Here is an 18751-nt window from a genome sequence, read left to right on the forward strand (position 1 = left end):
AAAAATCTGGGTTTCACACCTCTGTGTTTACGGTTTAGAGAGAGAGAGAAGAAGGATGAAGGAATGAAGAAAATAGAAGCTGGGCCACTAGGGTTTATAGAGAGAAGAAGGAAGTAAGAAAAGTTCACCGGTTTTGGTTCATAGAGAGAGAAGAAGGAAGAAGGAAGAAGAAAGAGTTCATCGGCTTCACAAGCCCTAATGCTGTAATGGAAGAGGTCCTAACTGATTTTTAGAGAGAAAAAAGGAAGATGGGATACGGATTTGAGATAGTTTGAAGAGGATTTTTCTCTGTGATGTGAGTTGTTTGAGAGAAAGCCCCGAATTATACTGATTTGTGAAGAATCCCTAACTGATTTTTAGAGACAGAAAAGGAAGATGGTTTTCATTTTGTTGGGGAAACAGGAAGCAGAGCTGAAGGATTAGGTTTGGGGGATTGCTTGCTCCTGTAAGTTTACAATTTACATTATATTGTTTATCTTTGTTATCACATAATCAAAAACAAAATATTGATTACTTGGTCTTGTACTCACACTCTCTGCTTCTCATTCAATAGTAAAAGACTATGTTGCGCCATAAACATTATTTTCATAAAAATAATTATAACAAATAATAACAGAAATCTACAGGTATATGATTTTTTTTACACAATGATTTACTTTACTAAATGAATAAACAATATTATTTCATTTACACAATGATTTTCCATATAACAACTTTGCTTAAATTTTAAAAAAAAAGGGAAAAAAAATTCATAATTTCAATATGCAATTGTGGCATTGAAGAACACAGTGGGGATAACAATTTCTATTTTAGGTTTTTATTTTTGAAATTTTTTTTTCAAAAGCATGAAAATAGCAATAGCTGCAATACACGAAACAGGGAAAAAAAATTACGGGTAAAAAAAGATACGGTTTTTTGGCCTGATTTAAATAGTATTAAAAAAAAATAGCGTTTTAAACGTTTTTATGAAAAGTACGCGATTTTTTTCCCCACTTAAAACTTTTTCCATAAAAAAGCCGATTTTTTTTTAAAAAAACGCCTATTAAACGGTGATTCGCTAGCTATGCTCTGCATTCGCCCAGTGTGTTATCGCCCCACTCGCCTTCCTTCTCTTTCTGAAGATAGCCCCTCTGTCTCATCGCATTCGCGAACTTTTTGGTAGTAGTGGTGACCAACAGCCATCAGCAGTCTCGTTGGTCCCCCGACACAAGCAACTCCCAAAAGGGGACGGGGAAAGCTACAGGTCCAAAACCTTTGCCGGCAACCACCATTTCTCTGCCCCTATCGGCAGGCATCTATTGAGTTGAATCGTTCTCTACCCTTTTTTCCTTCTCTTCACTGCATTTGAATCGTCGTTAAAGTACTTCTAACCATGGATCTCTTCTACCCTAGCAAGGATGATTTACCTTATGAAGAAGAGATCCTTAGAAATTCTCTGAGCCTAAAACATTGGTGGCGCTATCTCATAGCTCTGAAAGATGCCCCATTCAAGAAACGAGTAGTGATTTACGAAAGGGCACTGAAAGCGCTACCTGGAAGTTACAAACTTTGGCATGCTTACCTTAGAGAGAGGCTCGAACTGGTAAGGGGCCTCCCTGTTGTTCATTCGCAATACGAAACCCTGAACAACACGTTCGAGAGAGCTCTGATCACTATGCACAAGATGCCTAGGATATGGATTTTGTATCTTCAGATCCTCACGGATCAAAAGTTCTTAACAAGGACTCGAAGAACCTTTGATCGAGCTCTTTGTGCATTGCCTGTCACCCAGCATGATAGAATTTGGGAGCCCTATCTGGTTTTCGTGAGCCAAAAGGGGATCCCTGTAGAGACCTCTCTTAGGGTTTATAGGCGATACTTGAAATTTGACCTGAACCACATTGAGGATTTCATCAAATTCCTTCAGAATTCTAAGCTTTGGCAAGAAGCAGCCGAGAGATTAGCTGAGGTGCTCAACGACGATAAATTCTATTCGATCAAAGGGAAATCAAGGCATACGCTATGGCTCGAGTTATGTGACCTGCTCACCAGGCATGCTGAAGAGGTTTCGGGTCGTAAGGTTGATGCCATTATAAGAGGGGGAATCAGGAAATACACTGATGAAGTTGGGCGGCTTTGGACTTCGCTTGCTGATTATTACTTAAGGAGGGGATTGTATGAGAAGGCAAGGGACATTTATGAAGAGGGGATGACCACTGTTGTGACTGTGAGGGATTTTGGGATGATCTTCGATTCTTATACCCAATTTGAAGAGAGCATGGTGGTTGCCAGAATGGAAAGCTTGAACTTGGATGATGATGAAAATGAGGGCGGTAATCATCGGAAAAAAGATGAAAATGAAGGCAGTGAAAAAAGTGGGGTAAGCTCAAAACTAGAAGATGACAATGGCCAAGACCCTAGATTATTGGTTGATCGGCTTAGTAAGAAGAGCTTTGATGGCTTCTGGCTTAATGATGTAAAGGATATCGACCTCCGATTGGCGAGGCTAGAGAACCTCATGGATAGAAGGCCTGAGCTTGTTAGTAGTGTTTTACTGAGACAAAATCCTCATAATGTGCCTGAATGGCATAATAGAGCAAAGCTCTTCAAAGACAAACCCACTAGACAAATACTTACATTCACCGAGGCAGTGAGGACAGTGGATCCTATGAAAGCAGTGGGGAAACCTCACACTTTGTGGGTTTCATTTGCTCGTCTTTATGAGAAACACAATGACCTTGCAAATACACGGGTGATATTTGAGAAGGCTGTTCAGGTCAACTACAAAGCATTGGATGATTTGGCTAGCGTTTGGTGTGAGTGGGCAGAGATGGAGTTGAGGCACAAGAATTCTAGAGGGGCATTGGAGCTCATGAGGCGGGCAACAACAAAGCCATCAGTTGAGATCAAACGTCGAGGTATATATAAAAGTCCATTTTTTCTTCCAAAAAAGAATGTATGTTCATGCATTGTTGCTTAAAAAAAAAAAGTGTGCATTTGTTATACATAATTCATATACATGTTTCTGTCATGGTATTGTTCCCTACAACAGTGTTCTAGTGAGAAAAGCATTGTCATTTAGCATTCTCCAGGTTCTTAAAGTTGGAGATTTGTTAATAGAACTGGTGTTCAACTCTCAAAAAAATTGTCTTATGAATAGTCATTAATGAATGGAGGCAATGGACAAATGTGTCATGGTTAAACTGAAATAGTTACCAAGATTAATCAGGTGAATGATAGATGTCAGCCATTTGAAAACTCAAAGCAGGCATCTAGTAATATTTCACAGACCTTGAAGCATGTATCTTTAAGTCCTCTTACGAGATTTCATCTAAGATGTTAGCCTCCAGACTCAAACTGGTCCTAGATCAAGGAGTCTCTTAGAATCAAAGTGGTTTTCTTCCAATAGACAGATTCTAGATAGTGCGATCATAGTTCACGAAGCAGTCCATTACTGTCATCAATCTAGGCTCACGAAGCAATCCATTACTGTCATCAATCTAGGAAACCTGGTCTCATTCTCAAGCTTGATTGGGAAAAGTCTTATGACCACGTAGAGTGGTTGATCCTTCTCCAAATCCTTTCCAAAATAGGTTTCCATCACAAATGGATACAGTGGATCCAAGTTTGTATCTCCTATACCTCCTTCTTGGTGCTTATTAATGGATCACCTAAAGGATGCTTCTCACCCCACTGAGGCCTGAGTCAAGGAGATTCATGGTCCCCTTTCTTCGTTGCTACTATGACTGAGATCATTAGGAGGTATTTCTTAATTTTTTCACACAGGTACCCTTGAAGGTTCTAGAACCTCTTCTCAATGGGAATATGGCAGCCATCTACAATATGTGAATGACACCCACATCTTCCGGGATGCAACCTTTGATCAGATCAACAGCCTTTGGACCTTCCTCAAGTGTTTTGACTTGGCCTCGGGTTTGAAATCAACATGTCTGAATTGAAACTGCTACGCATCAATGTTCAGGTAGATCACCTTCAACTTCTTGTTAGTAGGCTTGGATGTGATATTGATACTCTTCCTATCAAATACTTCGGTCTCCTGCTTTATGAAGGGAATCCTTGGAAAGCATTGTGGGACCCCATAGTGGAGAATTTCCAAATGAAACTAACCTCTTGGAAAGGTAGATTTCTCTCCCTAGGCGGTAGAATCACCATTATCAAGCCTGCATACCCATCTTTGCTATGTCTCGTTTCGTCATTCCTGCGTCCATTATCATGGGGAACTTTATTTGATCCTCTAACATGTCTAAGAAAAATATTCTCCTTATTGCTTGGGACATGCTTCGCCAAGCTAAAAACTCTAGTGGGCTTGTGATTAGGGATCTCAGTCTCACCAACAAAGCTGTATCGCATAAGTGGTGGTGGTGATTTGGCACCAACCATAATTCCCTTTGGCGGCGTGTCAGCCAAAAATATGGCTGTGTCTAGCTGAGAATTCCAAATTCTCTCCCTCCTCTACCTTCTTACCTTCTTTAAATATATATGCTCTTGCAGGGATTGCTTCATGCCATGCCTCAGAGACAGTCAACTCAGGAACTAACGTCCTGTTTTGGCAATATCTATGGATTAGGGACACTACTTTTCAGAACCCTATGACCTAACCTTTTTTCGCTAGCTACTGACCATGATGCCACAATTGCCACCTACTTTTGGTCTAACAACATCACCAAATCTGGGCTCCTACATTTGGACCAGCCTTCCAGAACCATGCATTTGACTTCTTCCTTCGCCTCCTCAACCACTTGTCCACCATCTTCATCAATAGGAGTTGGGGCGGACAGACCCATTTGGACTAAACACCACTCTAAAACTTTCTCTGTTGCACCGTACTATAAATCTTTGACACCCTCTTCTCCTCACAATCCTTCTCAAAGCTTGGCTAACTATTATCTTACTCGGAATTCAAGCTTTTTCTTGGCTTTCTATTTCTCACAGAAACCTAACCATACATCAACTCCAAAGTGAGATTTTAAACTGGCCAAAGGTGCTATATATGTGAGGAAGAGGAGTGGTCTTGCTCCCACCTTTTCATCCACTGCCACTTTGCATGATTGGTTTGGAACAAGCACTTAAGGGACTTCAATTACAGGTGGGTAACTTCCCTGATATTAAAGCCCTTTTTGCTGCATCTCCTCCCTTTACCAGGGCAGGGGCTTTCCTATGGAGAGCCTATATTCGACCAAACTTATGGTCTATTTTGAAGGAGCACAATTCTCATATCTTTTGTGAAACTCATATCTTCTGTGAAACTTGGAGCACGACAACAACAAGAGCCGAAAAGGCAAAAACACTCACCATCTTCTGGGCTTCTAATTGCAAAACTCAAGGGTTTTACCAGCTATGACTTCTAAAATAACTGGCTCCAAATAACGAAGTCAAGAATTCGAAATCCCTCTTGCTCATGCACTTGGATCCCTCCACTGCAAGGCACCAATAAAGCCAATATCGATGGTTGTTCTTTGGGTAAGCCAGGTCCATGCAGAGTTGGAGGTCTTTTCAGAGACTATGGTAATTGCCTTCATTCCTTCTCCATCCACATTGGCCCACGAGACTCAAAGTGGGCGTAGGCTACTGCATTGCTCAAAGTTCTGAAGAGGTTCCATCCCAGCTAGGGCCGTATTTTAATCATCGAGGCTGACTCTCGTAATGTCATTGCTTGAGCATCCAAATCCTCTGAACCCCTTGCCGTGTTCTTCGTTTATTTGATTTTATGTTCATTTCCTTTACAAGGCCCTTCAAATTGTCTTCCTGCATACCTGGCGAGAGAGAAATCAAGAAGTTGACCAACTGGTTAAATAGACATCCCAGAGCACTTCAACCATGGCTTAACCTTCAACAATATACTTGATGGCCTAAGATGAATATCTCTCTTTCGCTGTGTTTTGTTTTGTCTCTTTCCTTTTTATTTTATTTTATTTTATTTTAAGTCTCTCTTTCTTTTTCTCTCTATGATGCAGTGCTTTTCTATTTTCTTTATTTGACGATCTTCTTTAAGCTCTTGCCTTCTCACCTAAGTCTCAGTCTTACCAATCCCCCCCCCCCCCCCCTTTTTTCTTCCTTGAGCTAATATTTTTGCAGCTCTTCACCACTCTTCTCTCTCTATGTTCGCTTTTTTTACTGCTCTCAATCTTTTTTCTTTTCAGTTTATGTATGAGCACCCGACATGGAGGCGCCTTTAGTCACTCCCTATGAGTTTTTATAAATATTATAAGCGTAATTATATTAATGTCAAAGAAGAAAATGATTTCCTTCAATTAAGTGACTTTGATTCTAACTTTGTTGATGGAGGGTTTTGTTATAAGATTCTGTTGACGTAACATGTCTATAAATGCACCTTGTGCCTCTCAATTATGGGTTTTCTCCTTTTTTTGGTTATTATTAGTATAATGTTTTTGTTGCATGTATGTTATGCACATACTTAATCTTCTGGCATATTGCTGCTGGGATGACGCTTAGATGCCCACAACAAGATTATTAACATGACTCACTCTTTTTGTGCAGTTGTTGCTGATGGAAATGAGCCAGTGCAGATGAAGCTTCACAAATCATTGAAGCTCTGGGCCTTTTATGTTGATTTGGAAGAGAGTCTCGGAAATTTGGAATCAACTAGAGCCGTGTACGAGCGGATACTTGATCTGAAAATAGCTACTCCCCAAATTATAATGAACTATGCATTGCTTCTAGAGGTAAGGATGCAATCATTGTTAAGATTACTTTAAAGACCTTATCATCTAATTACCATTGGTGCTATGCTCATCTATGTCTCTTTTGATGGCAGGAGAATAAATACTTTGAAGATGCATTTAAGGTTTATGAAAGAGGAGTTAAGATTTTTAAATATCCACATGTCAAGGATATCTGGGTCACATATCTTTCAAAGTTCGTGAAAAGATATGGCAAGGAAAAATTAGAACGTGCAAGAGAGTTATTTGAGCAAGCAGTTGAGCAGGTTAGTGACAACATTTTGTCTTTTAATTGACTTATTGAATATAGTTAGTATATATCTTAAATTTGTTACTATTATGTAATACCTCGCGATGTCTGTGATCATTAGTTATTTTGTAGTCTAATGTGTTCTTTTGAATTGGAATATAGAGTTTGTCTGTACATAGGAGTATAGGATATGATTAGCCATTGGCAACAACTGCAACACTAAATGCAAAACATGCCTTTGGGGACAGCGTCTGCTACTTTTTGCATATTTTCTTGACCTTTTTTATGGAGAATTTTCTTTTTCCCAATGATTCTTAACTTGTTCTTGAGCACAAGGGATACCTTTCTTCTGTTTTCTGTGAAAGTGATTCTAAAATCTTAGAGATCCATTCTTGGTTTGGATGTCTTGTACTGGCTTAATTAAGCACATAATCGTAATGGATGTACCTATCGCTAGTCCAATGTACCTGCTTCATGTGTTATGGATGCAATCTTTTGCATTACTTTTTCCCCGCTGTATAAGAACTTCGATTATGTGTAGGTAAGGATTATGTTTACTCTCAATTCTTTTGGTTGTCAGATGATGGTGTCATCCTGTATCATCTTTCATCATGTCAATTTCATGGAATCCATAAACTTGGCTCTTAAAATTAGAAGTTCTGTTACGATGCTAGGATTTGAGAGTTTACAATCTATAGTAGTTTTTCCAATGGACTTTGGGCTTTCCTGGAAACTTTGATGAGTCTCTAGCATCTATTTGCTTTTTTGATGATGGGATAGCTTTGTATGTTTCCCCTACAACATAGAAGTTCTATCCTCCCTCTTATCTAACCCTCCATTTTTTAATGGAGGGCTAAGATTGCCCCAATCACAATGTCACGTCTCTACACTGTTTTATTTTTAACTTTTTTTCTATAAACTGTTTTGACACCAAATTTTGGACGTACATTCCTCTATTAAACTCGTACTAACGAAAAATATAAAAAAAATATTTTCAAGAAAATAAAATGACCAAAATACCCCTGAAAGTTTCAAGAGGTATTTTGGTCATTTTTTTAATCGAAAAATTATTGTTAATATTTTTTGTAGGTGCGCCCCAATGAGAAGATGGTACGTACCAAATTTCATATTCAGAAAAATTGTATTAAAAAAACTAAAACTAAAATACTTTGAGACGTCGGATCTAAGATCAAACAATGAGTGGCTCTCTTGATAAAAAATAGATGGCTGGATGGTAGGGGGAGGATAGAACTTCTATGTTGTAGGGGGAACATAGAAAGCTTTCTCTTTGATGATTAGCTTTGTTAAAAAATAATAGGGTTATAAAGTAAGTGGCATATATTGAGTTCCAAATTCCCATTCATGACAGTCTCTTCATCAACTTTGCGTATAAAACATGTGTAGCCGATGGAAACCGTGATATTGACATAGCCTACTATTCAACATCTTTGCATATTACGCATGTCCACAATTTTGGTTGTTGTCCACTGAGAATTTTGTCTATGGTAGCTATCCGTCTACAGTACATAGAGTAATGCCAACACACAATTACCAAGATGAATATTGGGGTCTACCTATATGCTTGTTGTAAATTGGCCCATTTTAATTGGTTAAAGTTTTGATTTTGACTAGTTTAAGAACAAACCTGGTTTTCACTTTGGGCTAGATTGGCAAAGGCATTGCTTGGACTAGCTGCCAGCTGCTCTGGTTGTGATAACTATGATTGGATGATCCAAGCAAGATGGAGAAAAGCCATCTGCTGAGGTAAGTTCAGTCCTGGTGGACTGATAAGGTGGGGTAATCACGAGTTCTCAATGGCTACGATGTCCTCGGCAATTGGCTGCCTTTGCCCTTCTTGAATAGGTCAATATGGGCCTTTATTCATGTTTGCTACACTGAGGTGTAGAAGAGGGCATGGTCTCTAGTTCTTCCAAATCAAGTACATCTTACTATGATTCCCCCCTTGAATATGAACCTGAGGTTTGGGATTCTCTTGAAAATAGCTGATGTTTTAAAAAAAAGGTCAAATTCCTCAACAGATTGTGTTTCTTGATCATTGCACTTATACCCTTTTTGAGTAAGAGAACCTAAAACAACATGTATATCCACTGTCCTAGCTGCATTGAGTGTGCGTGTCCAACTTGTCCTAGCTGCTTCGTCAAGCTATACACAACATGTATATGCACTGACATGCACATGAGACAAATTGGGTGCTTTCTAGTTAATTTTTCATGGGACTAAAGTGGCCCAGAATTGGTGTGGGCAATCTGTTTGATAACATAACAAGAGCAGAACACCAAAAAGTCTTGGGAACATACATGTGAGTCATCAGTCTTCTCATAGTTTCAACTTTCCAGCATATGTTTATTTTTTCCTGTCCGCAACACCAACTTGTTGTGTTCTTGCAGGGCTTAGTTCTGATGCCATTTTCTTGCTAACATTGGGTCATGTTTCTGTCTTCATACTCTATTTTATTTCTGCTTCTAGAGATTTTGACTTTGACTCTAAACTATTTAATGATCATTTTATGAGAAACATTAAAAATTTCAAGCACTTCTGCTTTTGTTTTCCTGCAATGGACCCAAGTAGTACAAGAACAATCATCAATGAAGGAAACAAAATATTGTGCACTAGTGATGGATTTCGCAGGTGCATGTCCCCACGCTTCAGTGTGAATAAGGGAGAACTAGTCTTACTAAGGCACTTTATTATCAATGAAGGGTAAATGTCAATATTTTGAAAATTGATGGGGTTCACATAAGGAAATAACATGGTCTAAAAAAGAACCAAAGGCAAGAGATTTCTAAGGACTCAACTTGAAGTATGCCTCAAACAAGCACGCCATAGTTCTTCCTCTTTATTGTCTGATACTCAAGCCTTTGTTGCCTTGCCAAATAGGCATTCTCCTCATACCCCTCAATCGTTTTCCGAGCCTCAAATTCTGAAAAACACAAGGAGATGGAGAAAAGACTACTATTAAGATTTTCAGTAATCCTCCTCACAGATAGTGAGTTACATGGGAAAGAAGGAGCATGGATGATTTATTGAAAGGCTCCATGTAGCAGTGAGATTAACAAATCCTACACCCGTAACGAATGCAAAAGAGTCATCAGAAAGGGAAATGTCTTGGAATCAGCATGTTTTTATTGAGTGAGGCTAAGGGAGCTTATCTATCATATGCTCTATAGCTTTGGAGTAGGTAACTGAATTTGGAGATGCTCTAAGGAGGGACTGATGATTACTTGTCTTTTGAGATATGACTGCTCTAGTGGAGGGATTAGTTGATTCCTTTCTCTGATGGAGCGCAATGAGTTGACTAATCTTATAATCTAAAGGAGTGGCTCAAGGAGTCTGCCACTTGGTGAGTTACAAGCGTGTTTTGGCTAGGTGGTGCTGTTGGCCACCCATGTAAGGCCTAGCACCTCTCCTTAATATGCCTCAATCTTGCAATGCTCTCATTTAGATCCAGTGGATGTGCCTAACTACATTCATGTCCTTTATTATCTGTTACTTGAAAATTGCAACATAGGCCCGATTAAGGACCTTTGACACAACCCTCATTACGTCCTCGAGCTTTTCTCCTCTTTGAAGAAGAGCATAAACAACATTCTTGAATGGTAATATCTCGGCATACGGTACATGTTTGCGAACCATCTCATAACAATCATTAAGGCCAACAAGGAGCTTGAGAATAGCCTCTTTTTAATTGCCTTTGCCACAAGATGGCAATTGGGCACTTATGTGGGGAGGGCTCATAAAGTTTGAGTTCCTCCATCATGCTTTTGAGTGCTCAGTTATATTCTGACAAAGATTACTCTCCTTGAGAGCATAAGGCTATCTCTCTATCATTGTTAAAAAATTCGCCCGCCTAACCGCCTAGGCCGAAAAATTTCAAAAACGCCTTGGTGGAAAAATTTCAAAAACGCCTAGGCGCTACTTAGGTGGGACAATTAGGAGTCCTACGTCTAGGTGTCTGCCTAGGCGGAAAAATTTCAAAAACGCCTAGGTTCTACTTAGGCAAGATTATTAGGCTTCTTGCGTCTAGGCGCTCACCTAGACAGAAAAATTTCTAAAACGTCTGGGCCCTACTTAGGCAGGACTATTAGGCATCTTGCGTCTAGGTGCCCACCTAAGAGGTCAAGGCACCTAGAAGTCTAGGTGGCTGCCTAGTGACAATTTGTCAAATGGCGGAAAAAACCTGCGGCGGGGGTCAAAATTTGTTATTTTGCCCCCCTAAAACATGGGGAAAAGGGTTTTGGGGAATATTCTAAACCCTAAAACCAAAACCATGCCTTTTAGAGAGAGAAAAACTCCCCAAAAATATCTCTTTTGTGATTTATCGAACTATCGATAAATTTTTGGTTTTTTTTATTTCTTCCCAAAATAAAGGCAATAGTTTGTGGGTGTTTTTGGAGCTGCTAGTAGTCGATTTTGAGGACTTTTGGCGACCCAATAGACGAGGTTTTCACTGAGATCGATTTGATTTTGATATTTTTAAAGTATTATCATATTTGAATAAGGGTTTTAATTTGATTTTGCTTTAACGCGTTATGTTGTGAATCATTTGTTTTTTCTTTTACTTTTTTTTTTTCTTCTTTTATGATATAAGTACATGTTTGTGGTTAAAAGATTGAAATTTTTTTGTGATTTTTTGAAGTTTTCCTCATTTGGACGATGAAATTGAACTTTGGTTAATAGTCTTAAACTTTGGATGAAATTGATATTTTGTGAATATTTGATATCCAAAATCAAATCTTATGGATATGAATTAATAAATAAAAACCAAATCTTATGGATATTAGTTAATAAATAATAATTATAATATAACTTTCATCGTAATTAATAGTCCAACTTTAATGCATTATGTTGTGAATCATTTGTTTTTTCTTTTACGATATATTTACATGTTTGTGTTTGAAAGATTGATTTGTTTTTTTTGTGATTGATCGAATTTGTCTTCATTTGAATGATGAAGCTTTTGTGAATAGTCTTAAACTTTGGATGAAATTGATATTTTGTGGATATTTGATATCCAAAACCAAATCTTATGGATATTAATTAATAAATAATAATTATAATATAACTTTCATCTTAATTAATAGTCCACCTATCCTAGGCGGGCACCGTCTTCCTAGGCGGCTAGGCCCCCAATACTCCTAGGCAGGCGTCTACACCTTTTTGAACGTTGCTTTCTCTATAAAGCTAGTACACTTGGGCAATATTATCTTTTTGTAAAAATTGCTTTTTAAAGGTGTCTTAGATTTCTTTTGCCAAATCAAGGGGACAAAATCCTCTTCTAATTTGTAGAATTTGAGGATTCATGCCATCATAAGTGAATCCGATGCCTTCCACTTTTCATACTTAGAGTCGGAAGGATTTGGGCACTTGGATGTGCCCATCTATGTGTCTAACCTTGTATTTTCTCTTAAGTATCGTTGTGGTGGACTTGGCACAAATAGTTGTTGCCATTTAACTTGACAGTAAACAATTTGCATGGCCATTGAATCTCTTGAGTGTAGATCTCTTTGATCTGCAATTTATTGGATGAAAGCAAGTTCTTAGAAGAGAATCTTATAAATGGAAGCTTACCCAAAGATAAATTTGCAGCATGTATACTTGGAATTAGTCCTAATTACTTCGGGCAAAAAGATGCAGGTATTTGATTGCTGCAAAAAAAAAAAAAAAGAAGCTAGGTATGCTTTCAAACTTCAAACTTGAGATCTGAAAAAGATGCCTGCAGGTGTTGGTCACTGCTCTGGTACCATGTAAATTTTGTGGGCCTGTTCTCTAAGAGTGAAGGGAAACAACGATTGCAAGTGAGAGGAGGAAAAGCAGGAGAGAGAAAAAGGGAGAGAAGGCATGTGTTTGTGTGCATGAGAGAGAGAGAGAGAGAGAGAGAGAGAGAGGGAAAGAACCATGTTCGGGGCCAAAAGATTGGCCTAGGATTCGTGTTTATGCTAGGGGTGGCAATGGCAATGGGTCAGGTCGTCTTGGGCTGGCCTGGACCAACTCGGGCCCAGGGTTTTGGACCCATACCGGACCCGCTTCAGTTTAGAACCTGACAAAAAACATTTTTGAAAAATATTCAAATAAATATATTTCACACACAGATGCACACACTCACATACACACATGATACATATATGGTCAAATTTGTTTGTATGCAACATATGTTCAGGTCGGGTCAATCGGACCCACCCGACTTGGACCCTGACTCAAGCCAGATTTGACTAAGGTCCAGGGCTTTTGACCCAGATCAGCCCACCAGGTCCAAAATTTGGATCGGATCCGGACCTGGATTGGGTCGAGTGGACCCGATTGCCACACTAGTATATGTATTTATACGCATAGTAAGTTACAATGGACAACTTTGTCATACAAAACTTACAAAAGGACTAGTCAGTCCTAAAGAATGAAAACTAACAATACTAAAGAAAGAAAAAAGCTCAAATTTCCGAAAAAATATATACACCCTCTACAGATATTCTTATTTTCTACAATCATGACCTACATTATTGTCCCTTATCTAGAGATGAAATCTCTCGAGGATGGAACATGTTTCAGAATTAACTAAGTGCTTAGGACTAATTCAGGTTCATTGGCAAATTGCTCTTGGCATGTGCCTTTTTCACTTCAACTGCATGCTTTTTAGTTCATGAAACCTAGAATGGATTACTGGATCTAATTCATGAGGCTTTGTGAACATTTTATTTCTCTGCTAAGGGTTTTTTTTTAATATCTTTACAGCCTATTTGGATGAAAATTAATTTTATCAGCAGTAGAATTATCTTTACCTAAATGCATGATATGCATGAGATTTGTGTAGAAGAGGCAAACTTGAAACTGGATTCAGAATTAACAAAGTGCTTAGGATTAATTCAGGGTCGTTACATAATTGCTCTTGCCATATGCCTTTGCTCACTTTAATTGCATGCTTATTAGTTCATGAAACTGAGAATAAATTACTGGACCTAATTCATAATTGTGAATATTTTATTTCTTTGTAAGGGTTTTTTTTTAATATCTTTACGGCCTATTTGGATGACAATTAATTTTATCAGCAATGGACTATCTTACCTAAAATTAATTAACTCTAAATAATATTATTTTGTTACTTGTTTGGTATGTATCTTGTACTCTTTATAATATTATTTAATTAAGTTTCTTGTTCTGCGAGGTCCAACTATTTTTAGTCCTTTCGAGCAAACAACATGTGATTTTCAGCAATTTACTTGGAATAAGGTAAAACCAACTTTTTGAAATAGGTAAACTTATATGTGAAACTGCATATAAATTTATCTCAGATAATTCCATGATGGACACTGCCAAACAACAAATAATTTATTATCAGGATTATTTTTATTGAAACAGTGATTTATCAGTTACATCCAAACAGGCCCTTAAAAGATTATATTTGGATTCAACTATTTTTCAGCTTCTTGATTGATTGTCACTGGCTTTCTTTTTACTTGTTACCCATAGTCACTGAGAATAGTATTCATATGATTCTAATTATAAAAAGTATTGTGTCGTCAAATGGAATGAGTACTTCCAAACAGGCCCTTAAAAGATTATATTTGGATTCAACTATTTTTCAGCTTTTTGATTAATTGTCATTGGCTTTCTTTTTACTTGTTACCCATAGTCACTAAGAATAGTATTCATATGATTCTAATTATAAAAAGTATTGTGCCGTCAAATGGAATGAAATGGCTGAATGTATTAAGAAAGTGACAAAAAGCATTTTAGGAAAATCTAAAAGGAAAAGAAATTTTGATAAGGAAACCTTGTGGTAATGGTGAAGTTCAGAAGGCCATAAGCGAAAAACGATCTTGTTATAAAACATGGCAGTGTAATAGAAATGATCAAAACTTAGAAGAATATAAAAATACTAAACAAATAGAAAATAAAGCTAAACCTAAGGCATATGATAATCTATACAATTAACTGGGAACAAGTGGTGGTTAAAAAGATATATATTCAAATTATCAAAAATAAGAGAGAAAAAAATGTAGAGATCTAAACTATATTAAATACATTAAGAGTGAGGATTAAAGGGTCTTGGTGAAGGATGACTAGGTCAACGAAAGGTGGAGTCTATTTTAAAAAATTATTAAATGATAAATGTAATGGTAATATAGTGGTAGAAGGGATTGTTGGTACATGTGACGACGGAGGTCATAGATACATTCATAGGATTAGGATGTCGGAAGTGAAAGAAGCTTTGAAAAGGATGAAGATATGAAAGGCTTTAGGACCAAATGATATCCCGATAGAGGTCTGGAAGTGCATGGGGGAAAATGACATTGACTGACTGACGAAGATCTTCAACAAGGTGTTGAAAACAAAGAAAATGCTAGACGAATGGAGGAAAAATATTGTGGTATCTATGTACAAGAACAAAGGAAACATACAGAATTGTGCAAACTATCGAGAGATGAAGCTTATAAGCCATACTATGACGCTCTGAGAAAGAGTCATCGAGCAACGACTAAGGCATGAAGCAAGTGTATATAAAAACCAATTTGGTTTTATGCCATGAAGGTCAACAATTAAGGCAATTTTTCTACTTAGACAACTGATTGAGAAGTTTAGGGCGAAGGGAAAAGACCTCCATATGGTCTTTATTGATCTAGAGAAAGCTTATGATAATGTACCTTGAGATTTGATTTGTGGGTGTCGGAAAAGAAAGGTGTCTCTAGACACTGCATCGACTTGGTGAGAGATATGTACAATGGAGCGCTAACTAGTGTATTAACAACTAGTGGAGAGACGAGTGAGTTTTCAATGACAATAGGTCTACATCAAGGATTAGCATTGCGTCCATACCTCTTTGTTTTAGTTATGGACGACTTAACTAGATACCTATAGGATGAGGCATCGTGGTGCATGTTGTTCGCCGATGACATAGTTTTGATTGATGAGACCCGAAATGGCGTCAACACAAAGAACTTTGGAGGGGAGCTCTACAATCTAAAGGTTTTAAAATTAGTTGGACTAAGACAAAGTATATGGAGTTCAAGTTTAGTAATAATAGGAGTAGAGACGAGGAAGTGGTCAAGATTGGCGGTTAGGAAATACAAAAAAGACCGCACTTTCGATATCTTGGATCGATAATCTAGTAAAATAGAGAGATCGAGGAAGATGTCGCAACAGAATTAGAGCTAGGTGGGCGAAGTGGAGATGTGCAATTGGAATTTTATGTGATCGCCGTATACCAATGAAGTTGAAGGGCAAGTTCTATAGGATAGCGATGAGACCAGCTTTGCTCTATGGGGCGAAATGTTGGGCGGACAAATAACAAAATACCCATAGAATGAGTGTAGCAGAGATGAGGATGTTGAGACAGGAATGGCATCTGGGCAGTCTTCTAATGGCATTCCTTAAGTAGTGAATGCTTTTGGTGTATGTAGGATCAGTCATGATAAATGACCACTCTGAGTTTCATCCTCTCATTCATCGGGAAACAATCCTTAAGAGTATGCAATAAATCCAATTTTATGCCCTTAGGAACAATATCAACCTAGTCTAGAGCTCGTATGACTCTCTCGTTTTACCCTTTGGTGTAAAATATATCCCCTTGAACATCTTAGGAAGCCACTATGGTTTCTTTCATGAGTTCTTGAGTTTTTTAACTTTTGCATGTTAACAATAAACAATATTTAAAAGACTGCAGAGCCGATCAGTAATCGCCCAAGTTGGCTTGGATCAGGATTCTGGCAAGTCCAGATGCAAAACTTACGGATTCGCCCCTAGTCTCACCTTATTGTAGAATTCCTTGCTTATATTGTGTAGAGAATCGGCCGAGTCTACTCAAACCAGGTGACTCAGCCTTTAAGAATTTATTTAGAGTAACATAATCTGCTTGTGGAATGTTCTCAGACTGTTAATTTTATTTTGTTATGGACCATATTTGCTGATTAAAACATGGGTTTTCAGTACCTGTTTAGAAAACATAATTATCAACGCTAATCAGGAGCCTTTCCATGGTTGTTTTTGTTTACTTTTTTTCTTATATGCATTAAAAATACGTGGATTTAACTCATCATTTTTGTTGGTTTTTTATATAAATCATCAGGCACCTGCAGAGCACGTGAAGCCCATATATCTACAATATGCAAAACTCGAAGAGGACTATGGGCTTGCAAAGCGTGCGATGAAAGTTTATGATCAGGCTGCTAAGGCTGTCCCAGACAATGAAAAAATGAACTTGTATGAGATTTACATAGCACGTGCTGTAGAAATTTTTGGTGTTCCAAGAACGAGAGAGATATATGAGGTTAGCTGAATTTCTTTTCTTTATAATGTGCTATCATTTTGGACCGACAAATATGGCATCTGTGTTATTTTGAAGCCATTATTAGTATTCATGTATGCATTTCTGAAATATTCTTTGTTTCATGTATACAGCAGGCTATTGAGAGTGGTCTTCCAGACAAAGATGTGAAAACCATGTGCATGAAGTATGCTGATCTCGAGAAAAATTTGGGAGATATCGATCGTGCTCGAGGCATTTACATATTTGCATCACAATTTGCTGATCCTCGCTCTGATGTCGCCTTCTGGAATAAATGGCATGAGTTTGAGGTGCAACATGGCAATGAAGACACCTTCAGAGAAATGCTTCGTATCAAACGCAGTGTCTCAGCAAGCTACAGCCAGGTTTGTTTTACTTCCCTGTCAAATTATTCTCTACCCTGATTTATCTGGGTTCATTTATTTTTTCCCTTTGAAGGCCTTTGTTCTTATGATCCTAATTTGTGAACTTTCAGACGCATTTTATCCTCCCTGAGTATTTGATGCAAAAGGATCAGAAGCTCGTTCTCGAGGAAACAGTAGACACACTAAAGCGAGCTGGTGTTCCTGAGGATGAAATGGCTGTCTTAGAGAGACAATTAGCCCCACCAGCCAGTGGAACGACTACAAAGGATGGAATGAGAGCAGTGGGTTTTGTTAGTGCTGGAGTGGAATCACAACCAGGGGTTACCCGAACTGCTGATGGTGGAAGAAAGGTAACTGCGAATCCTGAGGATATCGAGTTACAAGATGAGAGTGATACAGAGGAAGACAATGACAAAGTTGAAGTGGCCCAAAAAGATGTCCCTGCTGCTGTTTTTGGTGAGCTTGCGAAAAAGATGGAAAAAGGGAGAGATTCTGAATCCATAGATAGTGGGGGCAATGGGCCCTTCGGTGCTCTTGAGAGAATAAAGAGACAAAGAAGACACTAGTCTGTAGTGATGCTGTAAACCAGGGACACGAAAACTAACTTGGAATGCGATATTTCAGGATTGATGAGATACTTCCTCAAAGCTGAGAGGTCAGTTATGTACAGATAGAGTAATATCTCTTTTGATACATCTTATCAAAAAACAAACAAAAATTTTGTGATGCAATATGCATTCTTTTTCTTATGTTGTATTATTGTAACATTGGAAAAATAACTTGTGGGAGTATTAATGTGGATCATACTTTTTGTTATATTTGGCATCATTTTTATAGGATATCATTCAACACATTGAGTAATGGTCAGCTGCTTTTCGCATTCCATTTCTTTTTGACTAAATGACTGGTGAGTTTTGACATTTGTTTGTAAAAGGCATCCTTTGGATGGAAAGGCGATGATGCCCTCATCAAAAGTAATGAATTGAGAATAGTTGATACTGATACATTGGGCATTTCCCATACTTGCTGTTAGCATGACTACACTCATGACTCAATAGTTGGTCCACATGGATTTATGCTTTGAAAATTTACTCCAGAATCGCTTGTGGTTTAAGCCAATGTTAAATCTGGCTGGATCCTCACCCATCAACCACTTAAT

General features: G+C 38.0%; 1 protein-coding gene across 2 annotated transcripts; it reads left to right on the forward strand.

Moving 5' to 3' along the window:
- The first annotated feature begins 1081 nt into the window (after nucleotides 1-1081).
- LOC18423896 (uncharacterized) lies at nucleotides 1082-18443 on the forward strand. Of its 2 annotated transcripts, none has more exons than XM_006828491.4 (6): nucleotides 1082-2897; nucleotides 6499-6683; nucleotides 6776-6946; nucleotides 17009-17209; nucleotides 17341-17592; nucleotides 17703-18443. In XM_006828491.4, the coding sequence occupies exons 1-6, from the start codon at nucleotides 1373-1375 to the stop codon at nucleotides 18156-18158; spliced, it is 2790 nt and encodes a 929-aa protein (XP_006828554.1). In that variant the 5' UTR covers nucleotides 1082-1372; the 3' UTR covers nucleotides 18159-18443. The 2 variants fall into 2 exon arrangements, with proteins under 2 accessions (XP_006828554.1, XP_020531371.1); XM_020675712.2 differs by having other exon boundaries at nucleotides 17344-17592.
- The last annotated feature ends 308 nt before the right edge of the window (nucleotides 18444-18751 follow it).

Source organism: Amborella trichopoda, chromosome 4 (genome assembly GCF_054954075.1).
Source record: "Amborella trichopoda isolate Santa Cruz 75 chromosome 4, AtrichopodaSantaCruz75HAP2 v2.0, whole genome shotgun sequence".
Lineage (NCBI taxonomy): Eukaryota > Viridiplantae > Streptophyta > Magnoliopsida > Amborellales > Amborellaceae > Amborella > Amborella trichopoda.